This window comes from Triticum urartu, chromosome 7 (genome assembly GCF_003073215.2).
Source record: "Triticum urartu cultivar G1812 chromosome 7, Tu2.1, whole genome shotgun sequence".
In the NCBI taxonomy this organism is placed as follows: domain Eukaryota; kingdom Viridiplantae; phylum Streptophyta; class Magnoliopsida; order Poales; family Poaceae; genus Triticum; species Triticum urartu.
In genome coordinates, this window is record NC_053028.1 from 492,511,550 (window position 1) to 492,532,928 (window position 21,379).

A 21,379-nucleotide genomic window follows, 5' to 3' on the forward strand; every position below is an offset into this window, starting at 1 on the left:
TAAGTTGCAGCCAGAGGACTTTGTTGCTGATTTCTTCAAAAAGAAAATGTATAAAAAAGCATTTGCACATATCATATTTCCTGTGCCTGGTCCAAACCTGTGGCCAAGGACAAGAACTCAGGACATAGAGCCTCCAGTATTCAAAGACAAGGTTGGGAAGCAACAAACAAAGAGGAGGAAAAACCAATTTGAGAAGCCAACACCAAGAGATACATCTAGGATGGCATCTATTACTTGCAGCAACTGCAAACTTGTAGGGCATAGATACAATGTTTGCTCCAAGCCCCTCAAGCCAGCTCTTGCTATGAGAATGAACCAGCATCAAGTTGGTTATAGTAGCATCTCAATTCTCTTTATTTTGTCTCCATTGTAACTCACAAGCCTTAACTGTTTTTGAAATGCAGCCAAACAGGTCACAGGCTTGTACTTCAACAACAAATGCATCTACAGCTGCTGCACCACCAAGGAAGAGGCCATCTTCATCTACTACTGCCCCTACAGCTGTTGCACCACCAAGGAAGAGGCCATCTCCATCAACTGCTGCTCCTACACCTGCTGCCACTACACATGTTGCTCCTCCAAGGAGGTCTCCTGGGAAGAAAGCTACACCTGCTGCCACTACACCTGCTACTCCTCCAAGGAGGTCTCCCAGGAAGAAAGCTACCAATGCTGGCATAGCCTCTACCTCTACTGCAGGAAACATGTCAACTTTTCAAGCTCCAAGACAGAGTGGAAGAAAAAGGACTTCTTCATACAAGTTGAAAGAGTACTTCTATGCTTCTGGGAACTAGATGCCTTTGTCTTTGTTGGCATGTGATGGCTTTGTGTTGGCTGTGAACTAGATTATGCCTTTGTTGGCTTTCAGAACCTACGATGTCATTGTTGGCTTTCAACTAGATTATGCCTTTGTTGGCTTTCAGAACATATGATGCCTATGTTGGCTTTGAACCATTGTTGGTTGTGAGAACTTGGATGTTTATCTTAAATGTTGGCTTGGATGGATGTGAGAACCTGGCAATGTTGGTTGTCTTGGATGTTTATGTTATATGTTGCCTTTGGATAGACTAGATGCTGAGTTTGTTGGTTGTGATGCTGGTGATTCTGGTGGCGATGATGCTTACTATGATTCTAGGGTCACTCGGCGTCGAAAAACCCACCAAAGTGAGTCTAGGGTCACTCGGCGTCAAAAACCCATCAAAGTGAGTCTAGGGTCACTCGGCATCGAAGAACCCACCAAAGTGAGTCTAGGGTCACTCGGCGTCGAAAAACCCACCAAAGTGAGTCTAAGGTCACTCGGCGTCGAAAAACCCACCAAAGTGAGTCTAGGGTCACTCGGCATCGAAAACCCCACCAAAGTGAGTTTAGGGTCACTCGGCGTGGAAAAACCCACCAAAGTGGGTCTAGGGTCACTCGGCGTTGAAAAACCCACCAAAGTGAGTCTAGGGTCACTCGCCGTCAAAAAACCCACCAAAATGGGTCTAGGGTCTATCGGCGTCGAAAAACCCACCAAAGTGAGTCTAGGGTCACTCGGCGTCGAAAAACCCACCAAAGTGAGTCTAGGGTCACTCGGCGTCGAAAAACCCACCAAAGTGGGTCTAGGGTCACTCGGCATCGAAAAACCTACCAAAGTGAGTCTAGGGTCACTCGGTGTCGAAAAACCCACCAAAGTGTGTCTAGGGTCACTCTGCGTCGAAAAACCCACCAAAGTGAGTCTAGGGTCTATCGGCGTCGAGAAACCCACCAAAGTGAGTCTAGGGTCTCTCGTCATCGACAAAACCAACCAAGTGAGTCTAGGGTCACTCGGCGTCGACAAAACTAGCAAGTGAGTCTAGGGTCTCTCGTCATCGACAAAACCAACCAAGTGAGTCTAGGGTCACTCGGCGTCGACTAAACTAGCAAGTGAGTCTAGGGTCTCTCGGCATTGACAAAACCAACCAACATCATGAGATTCAGCATAACTGGAAGATTCATACATAATCATAACTAATGAGTACCATATTACACGATACTGCTTAATGCTGAATAGGTACATTACATAACCATAATTCAGATATTACTAGATCATTCATCTAATAGTAGTCATTACATAACCATAATTATAGTACTCATCATCCCATAACCATGCTGGTGGTACTAATAAGCAGCATATTACATTATACTGCACATTCATCTAAGATGGCCTTGATCCCATTCAGCTTTAGCTTGGTCTGCTCCACAACCTTCTCAAGCTCATCAATGTGGGCCTGCAACTTAATCTTCTCTTCAGCAAGCTTCAACTTCATGTTCCTGATGACATTGGCTTGAGCAACTGTCAGGTTCTTGAGCATGTCATACTTCTCCTGCAGCTTGCTCTCTTAAGGTTGTTTTGCATCTTACCTCTCTCCATCTGAGCCCTCTGCTCCTGTGCATCCAAAAGACCGTTGACATCTTCAACCAACCTCTCATAACTTGCCTGCAGCTTGATCTTCTGTTGTGTCAGATTGTGAACAGCAAATGAGCTTTCCATATTGTCCTCAATCTTGCTCCTCCTGCACTCTTCATACTTATCCCACAACTTGGTCAATGCATTCTCCATTGTAGCTGGCCAAAATGGATCAACCCATTCAACTAGCCCACGGTTTCTTCCCTCCTATAATATTAGTGTTAAACAGGTATAAAGTAACACAATGCTATAAAGTAACAAATGGTGTAAAGTGCCCACTAATCCACATGCTATAAAGTAACAAACAGGTATAAAGTAACAGAATGAGTTAAACAAACAGGTATGAGCTAGCTATATGACACAATGAGTTAAACAATTACAGTGCTCACTAATCCATATGCTATAAAGTAAGAAGTCTCAATCAGTGCTCCCAACCCTATGCACATACTGGCATATAAACAATGACCTCACTAACCCACCACTATCACAAAAAATACATAACTAATTAGCAACCTAACTAACATGCCAGATCTGCTAACAATACTCTGCACATGCTCACATATAAACAATGACCTCACTGAGCAACTAGCACACCAGATCTGCTAACTATAAAATCAGCACTAAACAGTGACCAGATTAGCATAGATTTGGCATATACCTTCACAGCACAAGCAAGGAACCTCCTGCCAGTATGGATGCCCTGGAAAGCAACACGCCTCTCTGCTGGCAGGGAGTTCATTGCACAAAGCATCAGGTTTAGTGCCCTCGAAATCGGAGTCATCCATGGTCTTAGGGATTTGGAGGTGCAAAGGAAAGACAACAAAACTTCAGATCAAGCTCAACAGAAAAATCCCCAAATCGCAGCCCTAACCCTAGCTTGAGCTCAAGCAACTCACCTTGATGATGCCCTCGTCTGAAGCTGAGTCGGCGTACTTGTGAGAGTTCTCGCTGCTGTCGTCATCAGACCAGGACACCATGGCGACGCGACGGCGACGGCGGTCGGAGATGTGGGAGGGGACAGCAGCGGCGAACGAGCGGGAGCAAAGAGAGGGAGAAGGACAGGAGAGAGTGAGGGCTGGGGGTGGGCCTGCACCGCTTCGGGGTGTTTGACCCGCCCGGCTCGAACCGGTGCGCCGACGGCGTGTAACGCCGCCTAACGGCGTTGCCGTGTGAACAGTGATGCCACGTCGACGGATGCGGCCCCCTGTCATAAACGCACTTAAAACGGTCCAAATGAGCAACTAGTGTTTTTTGCAAAAAATTATGAAAAAAATTAATGCTTTTTGGCATAATTTTGTATATGTGTGGTTTCTGCAAACCAGCCTGAAGTGTCAATGTTTTTTGCAATTCACTCTTGGAGAGCTCGTCCGACGCGACGAGCCATCCATGCGAGGCTCCACACAACTCGGGGTTGCGCCGCCCGGTGGGCAAGCTAACCTTGTGGGTCTCGCGGGTGCCGATGAGGTTCCGGAACTCGCTGCTCCGGCAGTTGTCGGGTTTCCAGCTAATGAGCCACGGCGTGAGGCCACGAGGGACGCCGGCGGCCGCTGCGGCTGAGCACCATGAAGTGCAAACGGCTGCGGCAGCGAGAGCTTCGAGGAGCTCAAGGAGTTGCAAGATGCGGCCAAGGAGATCGCTTGGGAGGTCCGTCCAGCCGCCGCTACTTGCAAAATTACTAGTGGCTGGGGCGCCACCAGGTGGCGCCTCTTGAGAGGCAAAATTGCGCGCACTCTCGAAGCTTTCATATTTGTTAATGTCTTTGCATGACAACATGTATAATTCAGCAAAAGAAAAAAGAGGCAGACCAGATGAGCGTAGTGGTTCGAATATAAGACACGGTAAAAACTGCAGGAGACAAGTGTTCATTCATAAAGCAAAGCAAGCGTAGTAGTTTCATAGATACTAACAGGTCTATTTAACAGAGAATATTGTGAAGCAAAACAAGAATTGTAAAACGGCAAGACATTTCAATTCCCACATTCAATTGACAGCGACCGACCAACTACCCATTGCAGTTTAGTGACTTGAGGGGAAATAAGATTTATTTTAGCCACAGAGAGACATTTGCTTGGAAGTTCCGACACATTCGATAATCACCCATTGACTGCTTCCCAACCTGAAGCAAGAAAGAGAAGTACGACGAGTTTAGATAAGATGTTCACCAATATGAGTTTGATATTGGATGAGATAAAATACACAGAAATCCACATCATAAAACAAAACAATTCCAGGCAACAAAAAAACTGACATGCATTGTAATTTTCCCTGCATAAATAAAAGAACTATCCGAGCGTTGACCCGAAGTTCTGTATTGAAGCAGGTAGTCTAAAAATTTCAAGGTTATTTCATGTAACATCATCAATTTCTGGCTACAAGTGCAGAACAATGGCAGAACTGGAGAAGGAAAATAAATGAAAATGAAGCAGATCTGCTACTTCATTTATAAGTTTAAATAGTATGCATCATACCATTTCTACTCCCTCCGTAAACTAATATAAGAGCGTTTAGGTCACTATTTTAGTAATCTAAACGCTCTTATATTAGTTTACAGAGGGAGTATTTTCTAATAGCATTTAGACCTTACCCAAAATTGCATATTTGGTTATTACTATATTTGGTACAATCTAGATGGCAGGAAAACAATTATAAGACTACATTATATGCACATTTTAGTTTCTATTCATGAACACAGGTGAAATGCGTAACAATAATGTATGGTTTTCCTTCAACAGCTGATCTGGGAGTAACTCCTTCAGCTGCATACCACTGATCCATGTTTTGGGATCCTTATAGGAAAGAGCTGATGGGGTAGGAGATATACCACGTCGTTGAAGGTACCAGCATAATATGTGCCAACTAAACATAGATGATGTTTATGATGCAACAAATAAAAGAGATAAGCCCTTGCATGCTGGGTTGTGGTAGAGACATGATATATTGCTGAAACCAGCAATCATATATTTAGAAAATACACAACTTTATGAAAACAGAGAGAAACGATTGCAGAACTGAAACTCCTAATGTAGAGAAGGAAACTGCGAGAAACTGTCACTGACTTACTGCCCTTTCAGCAAGATAGTTAACTCACCTATGAAATAGTACAAAGAAACCACATAGATAAGGAAAATAACAGAGCTATAGCTGCATGGACATAGTAATAGATTGATATCACTAAGATAAAAAATTCTTGCATACATCAAGATAAATGTAGACGAGAAAAATGATATGAGAGCCAAGCTCACCACTGCCCAATCCCACACCTCCAAAAAAGCACCCAAATTAGCATGACGGGCAGAAGTGGGATATGTGTCGTCTTAGATCCTGCAAATACTAACTGCGTTGTGAGGGGCTGAAATTTAATCTGGACACATAGGTCGAAGACATCGTCAAAACAACCAGTCAAAAACTTAGAAGCAATAAACTACAACGTTAGATACACTCACGGGCTAGAACAATACAAAGAGAAATTATCTCAGCATGCCTTAAATGTCCATCATCTATTAAAAAGCAACAGACCAGAAGATTAAATACTCACAGTAAGAATGATACAAAAAATGCTCCAAGAGATCTCACATGCCCCCAATGGTTTTCATAAAAAAACAGCAAGACTGATCTTAGAAAATTGCTCATGGATTAACATAGGCACTAATCACAGACTGCCAAATGTAAGGCAGTGTTGTCAATACAGAGTTTCCGCAAAAGAAAGCAAGGAGAAGACCTGATTAGCAACAACACGTGATTCCACCGGATGACATTATTGTAGGTGTAGTTGCTAAATAAATGGTGATTATCCTGAATATTGACCCAAGAGCATAACCACTGGTATTGGATAACAAAGTCAGTGTTTCTCTGGACAATGGGAGAATAAATCAATGACACGTGAAGTGACAAGAAAGGATAAGAACCACCATTTTTTGGATACTAAAAGAATCCTAAATTTACTGTTATTAGTATATCATTCTGTCAGCCAAGTATGTACTGCGATCATTTGATTTTTACCATTCCATTGATGCAAAATCCCTTTTTCCACTTAACGAGGGTGCCTAACGATATCAAGGTTTGGTGTAGTACGAAAGGAAAGGTGAAACCCAGTTCCCTATGCCTGCCCACAGGCAAGTGGACATCATCTCCTTCCGTCTCAACAAATCTTTCCAACTCAGCGACAATGAAATCAAATAGTTCATGTATTTGTGCTTTTGAAAGTTGGTACTCGTTAGCAGGAATGTGGTAATAAATTAAAAAATAAATAGCAATTACTCTGTGTATGGGCGTATAAATAGTATACTCATAGAAATGTTGGTGAGGCACAATTTAATCGCAGAGCAATTCACTGAATAACTGAGTGCAGATATTATTCTTTTGGATCTTACTATTAGTAATGGAAATACATGTCTAATGGTTGGTGTGCTTTTTTTTGGTGAATGGTTGGTGTGCTTAACATGCATGTGGTAATAAACAAAGGAAATAAGTAGCGAGCCGTTTCATTCATGTGGGACGAAACAAAATAAAGATTACACCATAGTTTGATAGTGAAAAAGCATTGTCCATGTGTCCACATTGGTATTGAACAATATATCAAATATATTCTGTTCTAAAATGAGAATAGAAGACTCTCTTGTGGAATCTTAAGGGAAACTTTATTCAAGGTATAGACGTTCAGGTACCACTTGAAACCCAACATAGTTTTTTTATCCCCATGAACACTATGCCTTAAGGGCACATATATTTGAAGCAGTGTTGTACAAGGCCCCAACCTAGATAGAGCAAGACTGCAAAACAAGGAGATTCGGAGTGGATTGATGGAGCTTACCAGGCAGTCCGCACGCCGCCTTGAGCAAGCAGCTGCGGCGGCCCTACGCGTAGTCGCAGTCCGCACCGGCCTGAGCGCACGGGCACAGACAGGCGCACCGCGTGCAGGCCATTAGCCACGCTATTATCTAGTGTCGGGGATAGAGATGGCGCCACTGGTTGCCGGCCCATCGCACACCTGTTTGCTGTGAAACCTGCCACCGAATCACTCGATCAAACACAAGAGAGTGGTGGAGGGGAAGGGTGATCGGACGGTAGCACGTGCGTACCAAAAAACTCGATGACGATGGCGGCGAAGCCATGAGCGTGATGATGTCCTCGGATGTCGTCCTCGACGCCATCTCTCCTCAGCATCGCGCTCACCTCGGGGAACCCATGGAGATGAGCTGGAAATCAATCTTAGCTGCACACACACAAATTTCGTTTTGGTGGAAGATCTTGTATGGTGACTATTGTTCTATTTACGAAATAATATTTTCTTCAGAAAGAAAAACATCTTTCGTCAAACAAAAATGAAAAGGCAAAACATGCTAAACACTAAAATAAAATATTACCTCGCATCAAATAAAACAATTAAACAAGAGTACAAGACACCAGAATTGATTTTGCAGAGAGTCCTATTGTTGGGACTGTTTGATAGTGAAAAAGCAGAGTCAGTGTATCTACATTGCTATTGAACGGCACATCAAATATATTCAGTTCTAAAAAGGAGAATAGAAGGCTCTCTTGTGAAATCTAGTAGGAGGAAGTTTTAGTCAAATCTTGTGTAGACGTTCAGGTACCACTTGAAATCAACTCAGTTTTCTATCCCCATGGACACCAAGCCTTAAGGGCACGTATATTTTAGGCAGCGGGGCAGCCGATCACTGCAACACATCAATTCAGAAGAATAAATTTCACTGGCAGTGGGTTGGACGCGACCCTGATAGCGAGCCCCAAACTGGATGGAGCAAGATTGCAAGAACAAACAGATTCAGAGTGGATTCATAGAGCTTACCGGGCAGTCCACACGCAGGCTTGAGCAAGCAGCTGTTGTGGCCCTACGCAAGCAGTCCGCACCGGTCGGGGCACACGGGCACTGATGGGCTTGCCGCCCAGCGCCGTCCGCTGCCGCTGTCGAAAAGGACAACAACACCAATCACCTGCGTAGGTGCTGGTCGCAGCATGGTGAGGAAACCTGCACCAGTCATCTCGTCCAGATCGCTCCGCCTCCCATGTCGATAGATCAAAACCTCCACCGCTGCCTTCTCCTCCCACTCGCTCCTTCCTCGGATCTGTGCCGCCACCACGACCACCCCCAGCCTCCTACGCCAGACGCGTCGAGGATGGTGGCGAAAACGAGTACGGGCTAGAGACGCGGGCAAGGAGGGATGGTCGGGAGTTTGTTCACCGGTGGCTGGATCGGGCAGCCGCCTCCAGCAGTGAGGACTACCACAAATCGAAATCGCCGCCGCCGGCGCGCGCCACCCCTCCGCCGGATTTGGAGCGCTGGCGCTTGAATCCCAATCGCCAAGCTTGCTTTCGTGTCGAGGAGAAGAAGGGGAAGAGGAAAGGGAGAGGAGAGGAGGCAAAGGTTGCGTGTGCGAGGAGAGGAAGATGAAAGGTGAGGAGACAGAGAGGGGGCGGCCGTATCCGAGAACGAAGCCAATACGCGTGCGCGCGACTGAACAGGACAGCTTGCCGACGTGGACATCGCAAGCGCTCGCCCTTATGCACAGCTGAATGGTTTTAATCTGCCATTGTAAAAAAAATGTTTTTTCTTCTGTCGTATATTTACAGAAGAATATTACTAAGAGAACATACTAGATTGTTGATTAAACGCAGTGTACTACTCGGACAGGGAGTCCATGAGGATTCACAACTCGGTGGTTGACGGGTGTCTTCCCCGCTTCCTTCTAATACTATACTACTCCGTATGATATATGCACACTTCTGCATATTCGAGAAAATAAAAGGAATTCACAACTCAGAGAAAGAACGCGAGTGTAGCGTAAAAAGAATCTCAACGGAACATATCCCGGCAAGCTCCCCTGCATGAATACTAACACGAAACCACAGCCAACCGGGAACCAACGAAAATTTAATTGATCCAAGAACTTGGATTTTTTTTCTTCAAAAATGACTTGAATTTTGTGTATCTTTTTTTTTTGCGAGAAGACTCCCAGTCTATTCATTCTCAATCATGGCAGTACAACGAACACCAGAAATAATAAAAATGAGTTGAATTTTATGCATCTTTATTCAAGTTCATGGGCTAACTCGGAGCTTACAGCTTTCGAAATACAATCAGCAATGTGTATGGATGTGGGTGTTTTTTGGGGGGTGGGGGACTTTTAGAAAGATCGGTCCCATATACCCCTTCTTCTTAGCCAAACATTGTTCAACTCACCTATTTAACCCTACTACCAATTATGTACGTGCAATGTAGTAGTGAATAGTGGCGGTGAATATCAATATATCAACACTTCATTTATTCAGCTATCCCCTTTATGTTCCTCTTGATCATTGTTCGGATTTATGCATAAGTTTCCTACAACATAAAAATGCAAAATTCAAATGCCATGAGTCACTAAGAAATGAGCTGAAAACAACAAAAATGTATTACTCGCAAAGGTATATAAATCGATAAGTGCATGATGCTAGCGTTGTGCACAATATAGAAAAAAGTATTAAAAAATGAAGGGGAGAAAAACAATGATGCATAATTGAGATATCTTTTTATACTTGCCTCAAAATTTTAGAAGTAAAGCCTACAGATCAAGAACATTTTAATTACAGTGCTTTGATTGATTGATATGGTGTTTATTTTTTGGAATGCTAATTACGGTGATTTGATTGTTGATACCATGTTTATTATCTGGAATGCTAATTGGTGATTCGATTGATTGATACCATGTTTATTTTGTGGAATGCTAATTATGCTGCTTTAATTGATACAACGTCATTGGAGTAATGTACGCCATCGGAACTCGCTTGTTTAATACTCCAGTAGTGAAGAAATCCATCTTAGAATTGAAGAAGTCATTTAACTTCCTCAACTAATTGTCTGAAGATGGATAAAGTATCTTTACTTGTTAATGAGCTTGCTAAGCACCGTGGCACTGTCTATGCATGTTCCAGGTCCGTGGTGTTCGGGAAAAATCAACATGTCCCAACCTAGAACCTGCCATGATGATCTGCCCCGCATACACCACATCCTCTAGTCTTCGAGTCGGTGCCATCTGTGTTGCATTGACCCAACCCCACTCTAGAGGAAGCCAACACTCCCTTTGCCAGGGCTCGGGATTAGAGATATGCAAATCTGGCGTTCCACTAACAATGCATATCAAAGATTTTAAGCCTCTACACACAACGTGCATGTTATATTCATACATGTAGTGTGTGGAACAACAGGTAACACAAGAAAGATTTTGAGCCCCTGCACACAAGGTGCATGTTATATCCATACATGCAACATGTGTGTGTGCGCGCGTGTGTGTGTGGAACAACAGGTAATACAACAAAGATTTGAAGCCTCTATACACCACGTGCATGTTATATCCCTACATGCAACATACATATGTGTGTGTGGAACAACAGGTAACACAACAAAGATTTTAAGCCCCTGCACACAACGTGCATGTTACATCCATACATGCAACATACGTGTGTGTGTGGAACAACAGGTAACACAACGTAACTCTAAGATAGAAACTACAACTTATATATAAAACAGCTCTGAAACGAGTACAGTTTAACAACCTGATACAAACAAGGGTCGCACAACCAAGTCGCAGCTCTCGCGACGGAAATGAAAATATACCTTAGACAAGTAAATTTAATGAATGTCATAAGATGGCTACAGTTAGTACGTGGTGATCATACACCTTCCCAGATCACTGCCTGGGACAACCATTGCTAAGGTTTCTTTCACCACTAGAGATCACTTGTTTCAAATGTTATCATCTGATTTGCGGCTTCTGAACAAAAGAATAAATAAAGCAAATTTGGGCATCCTCCACCTCACCGCGATGACCTGAACCTGAGAAATTCTTGTCCTGCGTGTACTTCCGCCTAGAGCAGCCAAGCATTTACCCTAGTCGAGCCCATGTGTACAGAATTGATGATATTGAGTTTATGCCTAACTCATGGAACCTTGCTGCATAAAGTGGCTTCATCATCAAACTTCCTCGATGCAAAGTCAACCATAATGCTTAATACTTGGAAGTTTGGTGGCAACTTCTTTTAGGGAAAAGGCAGCTCAACAGAGCTAACTGGTAAACCCAAGGAACAACAGAGTGTCGAAACATGTGAGACTGGGAAACTAATGTCAAAACATGTTTTTGTAATAAAAATCATAACTTAAATGTCGTAAGCCGAAGGCTCCAAACTTAACATAGGAACATCTACACTCAAATTTGTAAAGTTCCAGCCATGATAAACCAATGCTCTCTGGGGCTTTCCTCCAATGCCAAACCTCTGTTGTAATCGGTTACGAAATACAAAATTGGATGAGCCCATTAATATATGTCTAGGCTGGGCAACTCAATCGTCAGAGAATGAGCACTAGTACTGAAGACTGAACTACTAACAGTTGAAGGCCTTTTGGCCAGCTTACCAAGTACCCACAGTTAGCATAATTCCACAACTGTAAGCTACTCATCTTGCATCACAAACACAATAATTACTCCACAAATGCTGCCAAAGACCAAAAGAAGGTACACAAAAGAAGCCGACTGTATGTACAAAAGAACTTCTGATGATTCAGGAGAACTCTGCGTTTTTGCAACAAGTGAACAAAATATAATTGCTTCCGAACTCTGCGCTTGCAACAAGTGAACAAAATATAATTGCTTCCGAGTAAACAAAATAGAATTATACTGAACCACACTTGCTATGAATTTCAAAATCTATAACTCGCCTACTACTCCCCAATAGGGGGACTTTCCAAAGAACTTATGTACTATGAGCAGAAGCTATCGCTGTGACAGAAATGGTACTAACAAGGATTCCATTCATCTTTACAAGCCACCAGCCTTATTAGCTGCAGTTTTGCTGGGCTTTGTTTTGGCAATGCTGACCAGATCACCAAAGAGTGAATCTTCGGGTCTTGCTGGCCTATTAGCTTGCTGAAGGGAAGAAGACGCGGGTGTGCCATACAAGCCGTTGTTTTGCATGGCAAGTCCGTTCATTCTCTGAGAAAGCTCGTTCGCACTGGGATACCCATAACCAGCATTTGGGACATAGTAGCCTCCAGGCTGCTGACCGTAGCCATAGCCGGCCGCCATCTGCCCACCATACATCTGTTGTTGGTAGATATCTCCTGCCATCTGTTGGGGATACATGCCGCCTGCTTGGTTGCCTTGCATTGAAGGATACATGCCCCCATATTGCGTGTTTGGCATTGATTGCGGATGTTGAGCCCCAGGCTGCTCCACATATCCTGGTGGAAACTGCATCCTGCCTGGTTGCCCAGTCAGCAATGGTTGCGACAGTGAAACTTGCCCAGGCTGACCAACTTGAACAGATTGGGGTGGAACGCCTCCAAATTGTCCTGGTGGCATTGCCAACCTGTCAGGTTGACCACCTTGGAACTGATCGCTTTCTGCAGGCTGAGTTTCCCAGGGTGGTGGTGGGAGGTCGCTGCTTTGATCATCTTGACCTGTCAATCACAAAGTGCCTACAGCTGAGGACAACCTTGTACATGCCGTAAACAGAGGCAAAGCTACAGAAATATTCGGCGGACAAACAAAAACAAGAGTCTACACTACTCTCTCAAAAATCTTGTAGTGCATAAATAGCATTTACAAAACAAATCTAGTAAGAACTACTCCCTCTGTATCAAAATATAAGACGTTTTTTTACAGCCATGGTGTCAAAAATGTCTTATATTTTGATACGGATGGAGTAGATACCAAACATGTATACTGCTCCCTCCATCCCATAATATAAGATGTTATTACAACCGATATACTCGCGTACTGGTTGTAATAACATATTGTGGGACAGAGGGAGTACTAAATAACATATTAGAAGGTCATATTGTAACTATAGAAGATAGTGTTATTTACCATAATTTGGTGCCTGCTGTGGTTGATTCATTCCTTGAGCAAGCTGCCCATTCCACGAACTTGCTGAGTTCAGGTCAGAACCTTGACCATAAGTTGGGATTGTATTGGAAGTCAACCCATTGGAAAATGAAGACAGCTGTGGTGGAACAGGATGCTGTGGAGCAGGATATGCTTGTGGTGCCGAGAGATTAGGATTTGAGTTCAATATTGGGGACGATATAACAGGGTTGTGATTGTTATTGCTAGCATCGCTTTGCGAAAACATGTCTACAAGATCTAAGGTATTGTGGCCTGAAGCAGAAGCTGCAGGGGAATTGCCAACAGGAACAAGGGCTTGGGAATTCACAGGTTCTGGCTTGAAATAATCATCTCCACTGAGTAGGTCAATACTAGGGCCAACAGATGCTTCTCCAGGGGGCTTTGAGGTGCTGGATGATGGAGGAGCAGGAAGTGCTAATTGCTCAAATGGAGAAACCTTACCGGCAGCTTCAGAAGACCTGACAAGTTCAGATGATATATAATGAAGAAGTCAGTCAGAGCATAATGCAGTACTCTACTATTTTAATTATTCCAATACTGTTTCGAGAGTTCTGAACCCGCATTACGCATGCATCATTTCAAGAGAGTAACATGAGTTGATTAAAACAGGATGTTTGGTATAAGATAACACAACCTTTGAGTTGGCTCTTTTGGCCCCTCTGGCTTTGCTGGTGGGGAACTATTCGCAGGGGCCTGTGGTGGTTTTGGCTTTTCTACCCGAACAGCTATGCCTGCAGCAATTGCATCATGTTTTGCTAGAACACGCTGCAAATCATCATTCAATGAAAGGCCCTGGCTTAGCAGCTCTTCATCGCTGTGACAATTTAATGCATGGAAATAGTTAAGAGAACCATATCATAATACGTACTCATACGAACACAACAGACTCTACAGAAATTCAATCAGTAATACAAAGCCACATTGTGAAATCTAATTACAGAAAAAGCAACCAGCAAACATGAGTTCAGTCGCCCAATTTTCAGCAAATAATACAGTCATGTACATAAATGGATGTATCTCAAACATAACACAGTAATACAGTATCAGACATAAATTTTGGACTAGAACATAACTGAAGTATGCATATAGTATCCCCGCATAAAAGATGTATATAGTAAACTAGTAATATGACTACCTACAGGGCTGAACTAGCTAATACATTTTCTTTCTGTTGTGTATTTCTGTTTAATTAGACAAATGGTGGATTGGTGGTACTACCACCACAATTTCTCTATATATTACTGATCTGAACACACCAATAATATATTCAGGAATTAATTAGAATAAATAGCAGTTTTAGGAGTACTTAGGGAGTGAATGCAAGCTTATTTAAATTACTGCATCAAAACTGGCGTATATTGAGCACTGTGTGTTAGTAGTAGCGGAGAAGAGTATCAGAGCTCACTGTGCCAGCGGCACTTGAACCAACCGAGGAGGCATGTGTCTCGCCGCCACGGTACAAGTTAGGACCAAGAGAGTCCAATAGGAAAGCGGTGACTCCAGTTGAATGCAGCAGCCTTGTCAACCAAACTCCAGGCAGTGATTTGTCTGCTGACGCCAGCTGCACATGGATCAGCAGCTGGAAAGAGTTCCTGGGGAAGTGAGCTTGCAGTGGTCAGTGTGGCGAGAGTGATGAGCCACAGTACAAGGACAGTGGCTAGGGTTCCAGATATGGCTTTGAGAATGATGTAGCCGACTATGTGTCATATGAATCACTGTCACCAGAGTACAAAGCTTTCATCGCTTTACTAAGTCTATAGTAGTCCCAACTGATTGGAGAACAGCAAAGCAGATTCCTAGTTGTATCAGGCTATGTTGGAAGAGTTGGCAGTCCTTGAGAAGAAGAGTATGTGGGGCTTGGATCACTCAAAGTGGAAGGAAGAAATTATCACCTGGACATCGCTTGCTATTTTGATGCTGATTGGGCCAGATAGGAGATCAACATCAGTATTGTGTGTCTTTGTTCGAGGTTACTCACTATCTTGGTGGTGTCCTGATCTACCTCCAGAGCAGAATATGGAGTCATGCCAGTGTGTTTCAAGATATTATGGATGAGGGGTCTTCTACCAGAGTTCAGGCTGGTGGCCAAATGGCAGTTGAAGCTTTTGTGTGGCAACAACAACGATGAATATTGCAAATAATCCAGTTCATGACTGGACGGTGATATATATTTTCTCACCAAAGAGCGGATTTATAAGGGAACAACCTTGAAGTCCCATCTTGAGGGGTGGTGGTGTTGTATATTGAGCTGCGTGTGTTAGTAGTAGTTGGCCAAAGGTCCTTGTACATGGTGTTCTAACTTCTATGTAGCAAAGAAGAATAGAGAACTTGAGAGATTCCAGAAATTTTGTCAAGAAACTTCAAAGGTGTATAATTGGATAGCATTTGGCATAGGTATTCACAGCATTGTGCGTCCTTCTTTCCCTCAGTTTTATCAAGAGGACATCAAAATGAATTTGGTAGCAGAGGCAGTTAGTGGGTTATCACAACTATTAATTAGGTCAGAAAAATGCATATCCTACATTTCCACTACCCGATTCCATTCATATGCTGCTTAAATAGCCGGACACCACAGAAGAAACTTACGAGGTCGTGTTAACGAGCTGAACCACTCTCTGCTTGTAAGAACGACATTGGTCCACAAGGTCCACAATGACCTCCTGCCTTAGACCCTGCATGTTCATTACAGATTTACAGTTAAGCAATATACTGACCTGACATCTAAATCATATAACTAGAAATACTATGGTTTATAGAGTCCGGTGTTAAGAATTTTTAGACTCTGAAACATGGCAGTATACATATCCAACTTTAAGAAAATTCAACACAGCCATGTAGGATGGTGTTATTTTTTCCTGCATTAACTTTCCGCAACAAAACTGGTCGTTGGATCATTTTATGAACCACATATTGTTACAGCATGTGAGTAGGCAATGAGCAGTGAAATACCTCTCTGTTACCAGGATCGATAGCATTTAACATCTCTGAGAGAACATCCATGATGCCACTTGCATTCTGAATTTCTGTCACACTGGAGAAAAAGTTTTGCAAATTTGAAACATTATTATAAAAGGGAACTTGAAGGCTTCAAAGTAGTACACTGCTAACCATAGTGATGATGACACTGTGGTTACAGAATTGGAAAGGAAACTAAAAGCAATTACAGATCCAAATAGCGGATATAACTAGAAAATTACTGTACAGTAAAAGGCACACATTCAAGCTCTGGAAAGAGGAAGCATTTCAGTATTTAAGGTCTCATATATTTGTGCCTCATCTTAAATTAATACATACATAGTAATATCTTAGGGTTCTGGTTAGGTTATGCCTTAACACTTCTCTAGAAAATGATCTTATCGGAAATAATAATGTACACATACTGTCATCATATCAATTACATAAATTTTGGAGGCAAATTGCATAGTATATTAATGGGCAAGGGATTAGCTGTATGTCAGCAATCAATTCTGTCATAATTAAATGCACACGAGATAATGGACATAGTTCACATTAGTTTCTGAGCATCATTTATCCGTGCCTGCATGGTCACTAGGTTCTTGAAGATAATGTACCTTAGTGTAGATACTTCTGGCACTGAAGATGATTCGGGTGCCTCTTGCCGATAATCAGTATTACGTAAAGCAGGAGGAGGGTAGTTCTGTAGAGGTTGAGTTTGTGGTGGAGTATAGATTGGCACAGAACTCTCTGACCTTTGAGGAAATACGGCTCCAGCACGCTGGTATATCAGAGTGCGACATTATGATAAGTTGAAGGAAGTTTCATATATCAAAGAGCAAATGTATGATGTACACTAGAGCACTGAATGTTGGCTTAAGAAATGCTCAAAAAAATTGTACAACTGATTTAATCTGATCTAGTAAAGGAAGATGAACCAAATGTCAGCATACTTAAAGTGAATAATACCAGCAGTTCTTGATATGCCGCATAATATTGTGGATATCTTGCACGAGCACCTCCAAAAGCTTCTTGCCAGGTGTCAATCAAAATGAGTATCTTCTCTTTTACATGATAATCAGGCTACAAAACAAAAGGGAAATCAAAACTGAAATCTTGTTCTTAATATTATATTGTGAGACAGAACACTAATTTGCAGGCAGACCTTTTTCTTAACAATCTTCACCATTTCATGGAGTATATCTCTCTCAGCAACATGCATGTGAACAAAATCTCCACAATTTTTAATCAGCGTCTCCAGCAGCTAAAAAGGGGGAAATAAAATGAAGTACTTCAGTACAGGCTTGCTTAGCTTACTTGAAATTAGATTACAGAACAAATAAACCACAAAGTATGACTTCCAACTAGCACTATGCACAGCAGATATACAGAGATACAAGATACTGCTCAGCATAGGTTAAGGAAACTAACAAGTGACAAGGCTACGTTACATAGCCTATTATGTTCTCCCTCATAAATTCTTGTGAATCTGTCACACCACTCCTAATATCCGCAATCCAAACAAACTTGTATTCACCATCAACCCATCTTTAAGATGCTATTCAACCATGAATCATTTACCATACAATGATGTTGAAGTGCTGACTGGAGCCTCTTCAATGTCTTTTTGGCTCTGGCTAACTGTCAATCATTGATCATTACATGAGATTCTCCGCTTCACATTATTATGGCTACCATCAACTTTCGAACAAGCAATCAGTAGCTCATCACGCTAGTTTCATCCTAGTTTAGCTTCTAGCCAACTTATCATTCCGAAATTACCACCAAGCCATAACATGACGCACCAAATATATAGTCACTAATCACTTCATATGCAAGTAATACTGAAAGATGTACAGAACTTTGCATTATCATGGAGATAAAGATACGGGTGCACAAAATGATGCTTACTGTTAGTGCAAGGAGCTGGATCTTTGAGTTCTTGTGTCCAATCCGCTTCTTGATAGACTTGACTACATCTTTAGCTTGCCTACGTGCAAATAAAGTATGAGAGAATATACTAGTAGTGAAAATGTTAAATACAGCATACCATGCAATAATATAGCAAATAACTAGCGCACGAGCTAAAATAACATTTGGTCCGAGACTGTCTAATACTCCCTCCGTCCCAAAATAAGTGTCTCAACTTTAGTACAACTTTGTACTAGAGTTAGTACAAAGTTGAGACACTTATTTTGGGATGGAGGGATTTAAGCCTCAGACCAAAATCCTCGTGGTTTCTTCAAAGCCCCTATGGCTTCGAAACATCGATACTACTCGTACCTGGTGATTATCTATTTTGATGGAACATGCACTTACTGCACAAGCTTCATGAACAGCTCAACAGGTCAAGATTATTACAGGCCTGTTTGGTTCATGACTAACTTTGCCACAACTAAGCTTAGGCAAAGTGTGGCTAACAAAATGGCCACCACAAGTGTGGCAAGATTTGGCAAAAATTTGAGCCTATGACATGTGGACCATGTTGCTAGAAAAGTGTGGCAACAAACCAAACACATGCCTAAGATGTTGTGGCATGACTAAGGTTAGGCGTGGCAACCTTAGGCTGTAAACCAAACGGGCCCTACATTCATCGTTTATACGAAGTCAAAAAGTAACAAGGAGTCCTCAAAATTCGCGGGCATGGGCTCCACTAAAATCCCGGTTATCGAATATTTGTTTGTACCACTCCATGCTAGTTTTCTTATCCTTTTCCAGTACCATTACTAGCTGCTACTGAACAGCTTGTTCATATTCACTTTTACAGGTCACAGGACAATATATCAGCTATAACATTGGTATAGTGATGATTGGAAAGAGCTGACCATGTCACATTTTCCCATCACGACCCCAATCTTCGTCATTGCTTGTCTAGGCATGGTATATGCTATCCTGTGGCAAGAAGATGGGAGATCTTCTGGCACCAGCACGCAAGCCAGGAGTGCAGATAACTCGGGTGTATTGCATCTCCAAACAAAATTCACACTAAACTGGCATCTCAACTGTAGATTTAATTGACCAGGACAGGGCATGGATTCCTTAATTTCAGTTTCTTTACTTATATTAGTGAATAGTGATTAGTGAAAAAAATCGCATGCACTCCATGTCTACTTTGTACCACAAAAATAGATTGAACCTCAGTTGAATTTCGCAGGACAACAAGGATCGATCAATCATTCCAGTCCGAGCCATCACCCCATGTTTACCACAAGCGTCACCCCGACCTCCATCCTACAAAATCATGGGGAGACTGCCACAGAATAGCAGCGGGACAGACCAGACCCCGTCCCAATTAAGCACGGTGCCCCTCGCCACGACCACGAGCACCACTCCACTCCGACGACGCCGTTAACGATCAAGACAAACATGTGGATAGCAAAGGGGAGGGCGAAGAAGGGCTCACGAGGGGTCGTGGTTGAGGATGTCGCAGATCTCGAGATTGAGGGACCAGTCGGGCCCGATGAGCGACTCGCTGGTCGCGCGATCGACCAGGACGGACTGCGGCATCGAGGCGGGGCGCCTGGTCGGCGTCGACGGGGACGGGAGAGAGGAGCGGCGCAAACCCTAGTCGGCGAGCCTCGCTGTTTCCGTATCTTCGCGTTTGCTTGGCCCCTCTATGTCCCGTCGGTCGGACGACGAAAGGAAGAAAAATTCTCTCTCTTTAATTAAATTCCCTATTGGGAATCGGAATTTGATTTTGATCTGGTTCGGCCAGTACATTGTCAGCCTTATTATTTTCTCACGAGATTTTTTGGACTTGTAAACTTGGAACATACTAGTAGTGGTACTTTTTTTTTCTAAACTAGTAGGAGTAATTTGGAACATACCTAGAGTATCTACAACCGGAGTGGACCGGGCACGATCGGGCCCACATATATCCATTCTCGTCCGCTTCTCGGACCAAATCCTAGCCACTCCCCTTTAGTCCACTCTGCCACCAAAGCTCCGTCTGGCGATCTCCGGCCTTCTTTGGCATGGGGAGCAGCGCCGCATTGCCCTCCGTCACTCCCGGGAGGATTGCTCCTGACCAACATGGGGATATGTCCGATGTGAATCCATTGCGTTGGCGCAAAGGGCGCTCGAATCCGCCAGGCTGGATCATCACGATCCAGTAGCCTCACGCCGTAGTATATAGAGTGCTACATGGAGTGGCGCATCCACCATGGGAAGGAGACGACAAGGGTGGTCGAGGCCCGCCTCACTGCCGACATGGCGGCGGAGGCGATGGATGCGGCGACACGCGCTGCTGCAGAGGAGGAAGCCATCCGTGCCCGCATCATAAAGAAGCAACGACAGAGGAGCACGCGTGCCCTCGCCCGATAGCAAAATTGGGTTGTTCGTGCCATGGTTAGACTGCCCCTCAAAGAGGAGAAGGAGGACATCGACGGGTCGAACGGCTTCGGAGATGAGCATGTCCGGCTGGATCCATTTTGCGTTTTCGAGCGCTACTTCCGCGAGAAAGGTGGCAAAGGTGCCGGGAAGGGCAAGGGTAGCTGTGGATGAGCTTCTCCATAGCTAATATGTAGGTAGAACATGCCATATTTTGGTAGTCTGATGGCATGTCCTCATGTAGTAGTCAGGCGATGTGTGTTGCATTGTTTACATACGTTGCATGTGTTTTGTATGGATTTGAAGTTTGCTAATTGAGGTGTCCGGTTGTGTGAAGGAAAATTTCATGTGTGACCAGTCACTGTCCGCGATGGGCACGGGCGCGTCTGCAGACGTATAGGGGGGGATTTGCTAAGTCTGACTTTAGATGCTCTTAAAAGGGGCGTCCAACGAGTGTCATTGACTCACTACAATACGGACCCTCGAACCGCCCGCATCCGTTCGGACTGCGCAGTCTGGACATGTAGTCCTGCATCCGTCAGTTGATCGGTCCAGACGTCCTTTTTCCCATGAACTAGGGGGGAGGGGGGCTTTGCGGGCGTACATACTGCTGCCACCCACGTGTCCGACAACCCTGACCCACCCAAAACCCTTTCCCTCACTCGCGCCATTTTCTGCTCGAAGCGGTCAGCGCCGCATTCATGCCGGCCAGAGTGGACGCGACCTCTCACTAGAGTCGACATTGAAGATGTGTGGCGGCCGAGAGCATCGCCCC

General features: G+C 43.7%; 2 protein-coding genes across 11 annotated transcripts; both read right to left on the reverse strand.

Moving 5' to 3' along the window:
* Window positions 1–528: 528 nt before the first annotated feature.
* On the reverse strand, window positions 529–8,896 carry LOC125523694. 10 transcript variants are annotated; one of them, XM_048688760.1, is made up of 7 exons: window positions 8,229–8,893; window positions 7,786–8,097; window positions 7,501–7,634; window positions 7,233–7,425; window positions 5,665–5,743; window positions 5,511–5,563; window positions 529–4,538 (listed from the first exon to the last, which is right to left on the reverse strand). In XM_048688760.1, the coding sequence occupies exon 7, from the start codon at window positions 4,286–4,288 to the stop codon at window positions 3,383–3,385; it is 906 nt and encodes a 301-aa protein (XP_048544717.1). In that variant the 5' UTR covers window positions 4,289–4,538; window positions 5,511–5,563; window positions 5,665–5,743; window positions 7,233–7,425; window positions 7,501–7,634; window positions 7,786–8,097; window positions 8,229–8,893; the 3' UTR covers window positions 529–3,382. The 10 variants fall into 10 exon arrangements, with proteins under 10 accessions (XP_048544717.1, XP_048544713.1, XP_048544718.1 ...); XM_048688756.1 differs by lacking the exon at window positions 5,511–5,563 and having other exon boundaries at window positions 7,786–7,860; window positions 8,014–8,097; window positions 8,229–8,889; XM_048688761.1 differs by lacking the exon at window positions 5,511–5,563 and having other exon boundaries at window positions 5,618–5,752; window positions 8,229–8,896.
* Window positions 8,897–12,046: 3,150 nt separating this feature from the next.
* On the reverse strand, window positions 12,047–19,924 carry LOC125518536 (TOM1-like protein 9). Its single transcript, XM_048683351.1, has 10 exons — window positions 19,679–19,924; window positions 18,187–18,265; window positions 17,441–17,539; window positions 17,245–17,358; window positions 16,893–17,056; window positions 16,270–16,351; window positions 15,907–15,992; window positions 13,955–14,134; window positions 13,282–13,778; window positions 12,047–12,872 (listed from the first exon to the last, which is right to left on the reverse strand). Exons 1-10 carry the CDS (start codon window positions 19,780–19,782, stop codon window positions 12,232–12,234), a joined length of 2,046 nt encoding a protein of 681 aa, XP_048539308.1. The 5' UTR covers window positions 19,783–19,924; the 3' UTR covers window positions 12,047–12,231.
* Between the last annotated feature and the right edge of the window lie 1,455 nt (window positions 19,925–21,379).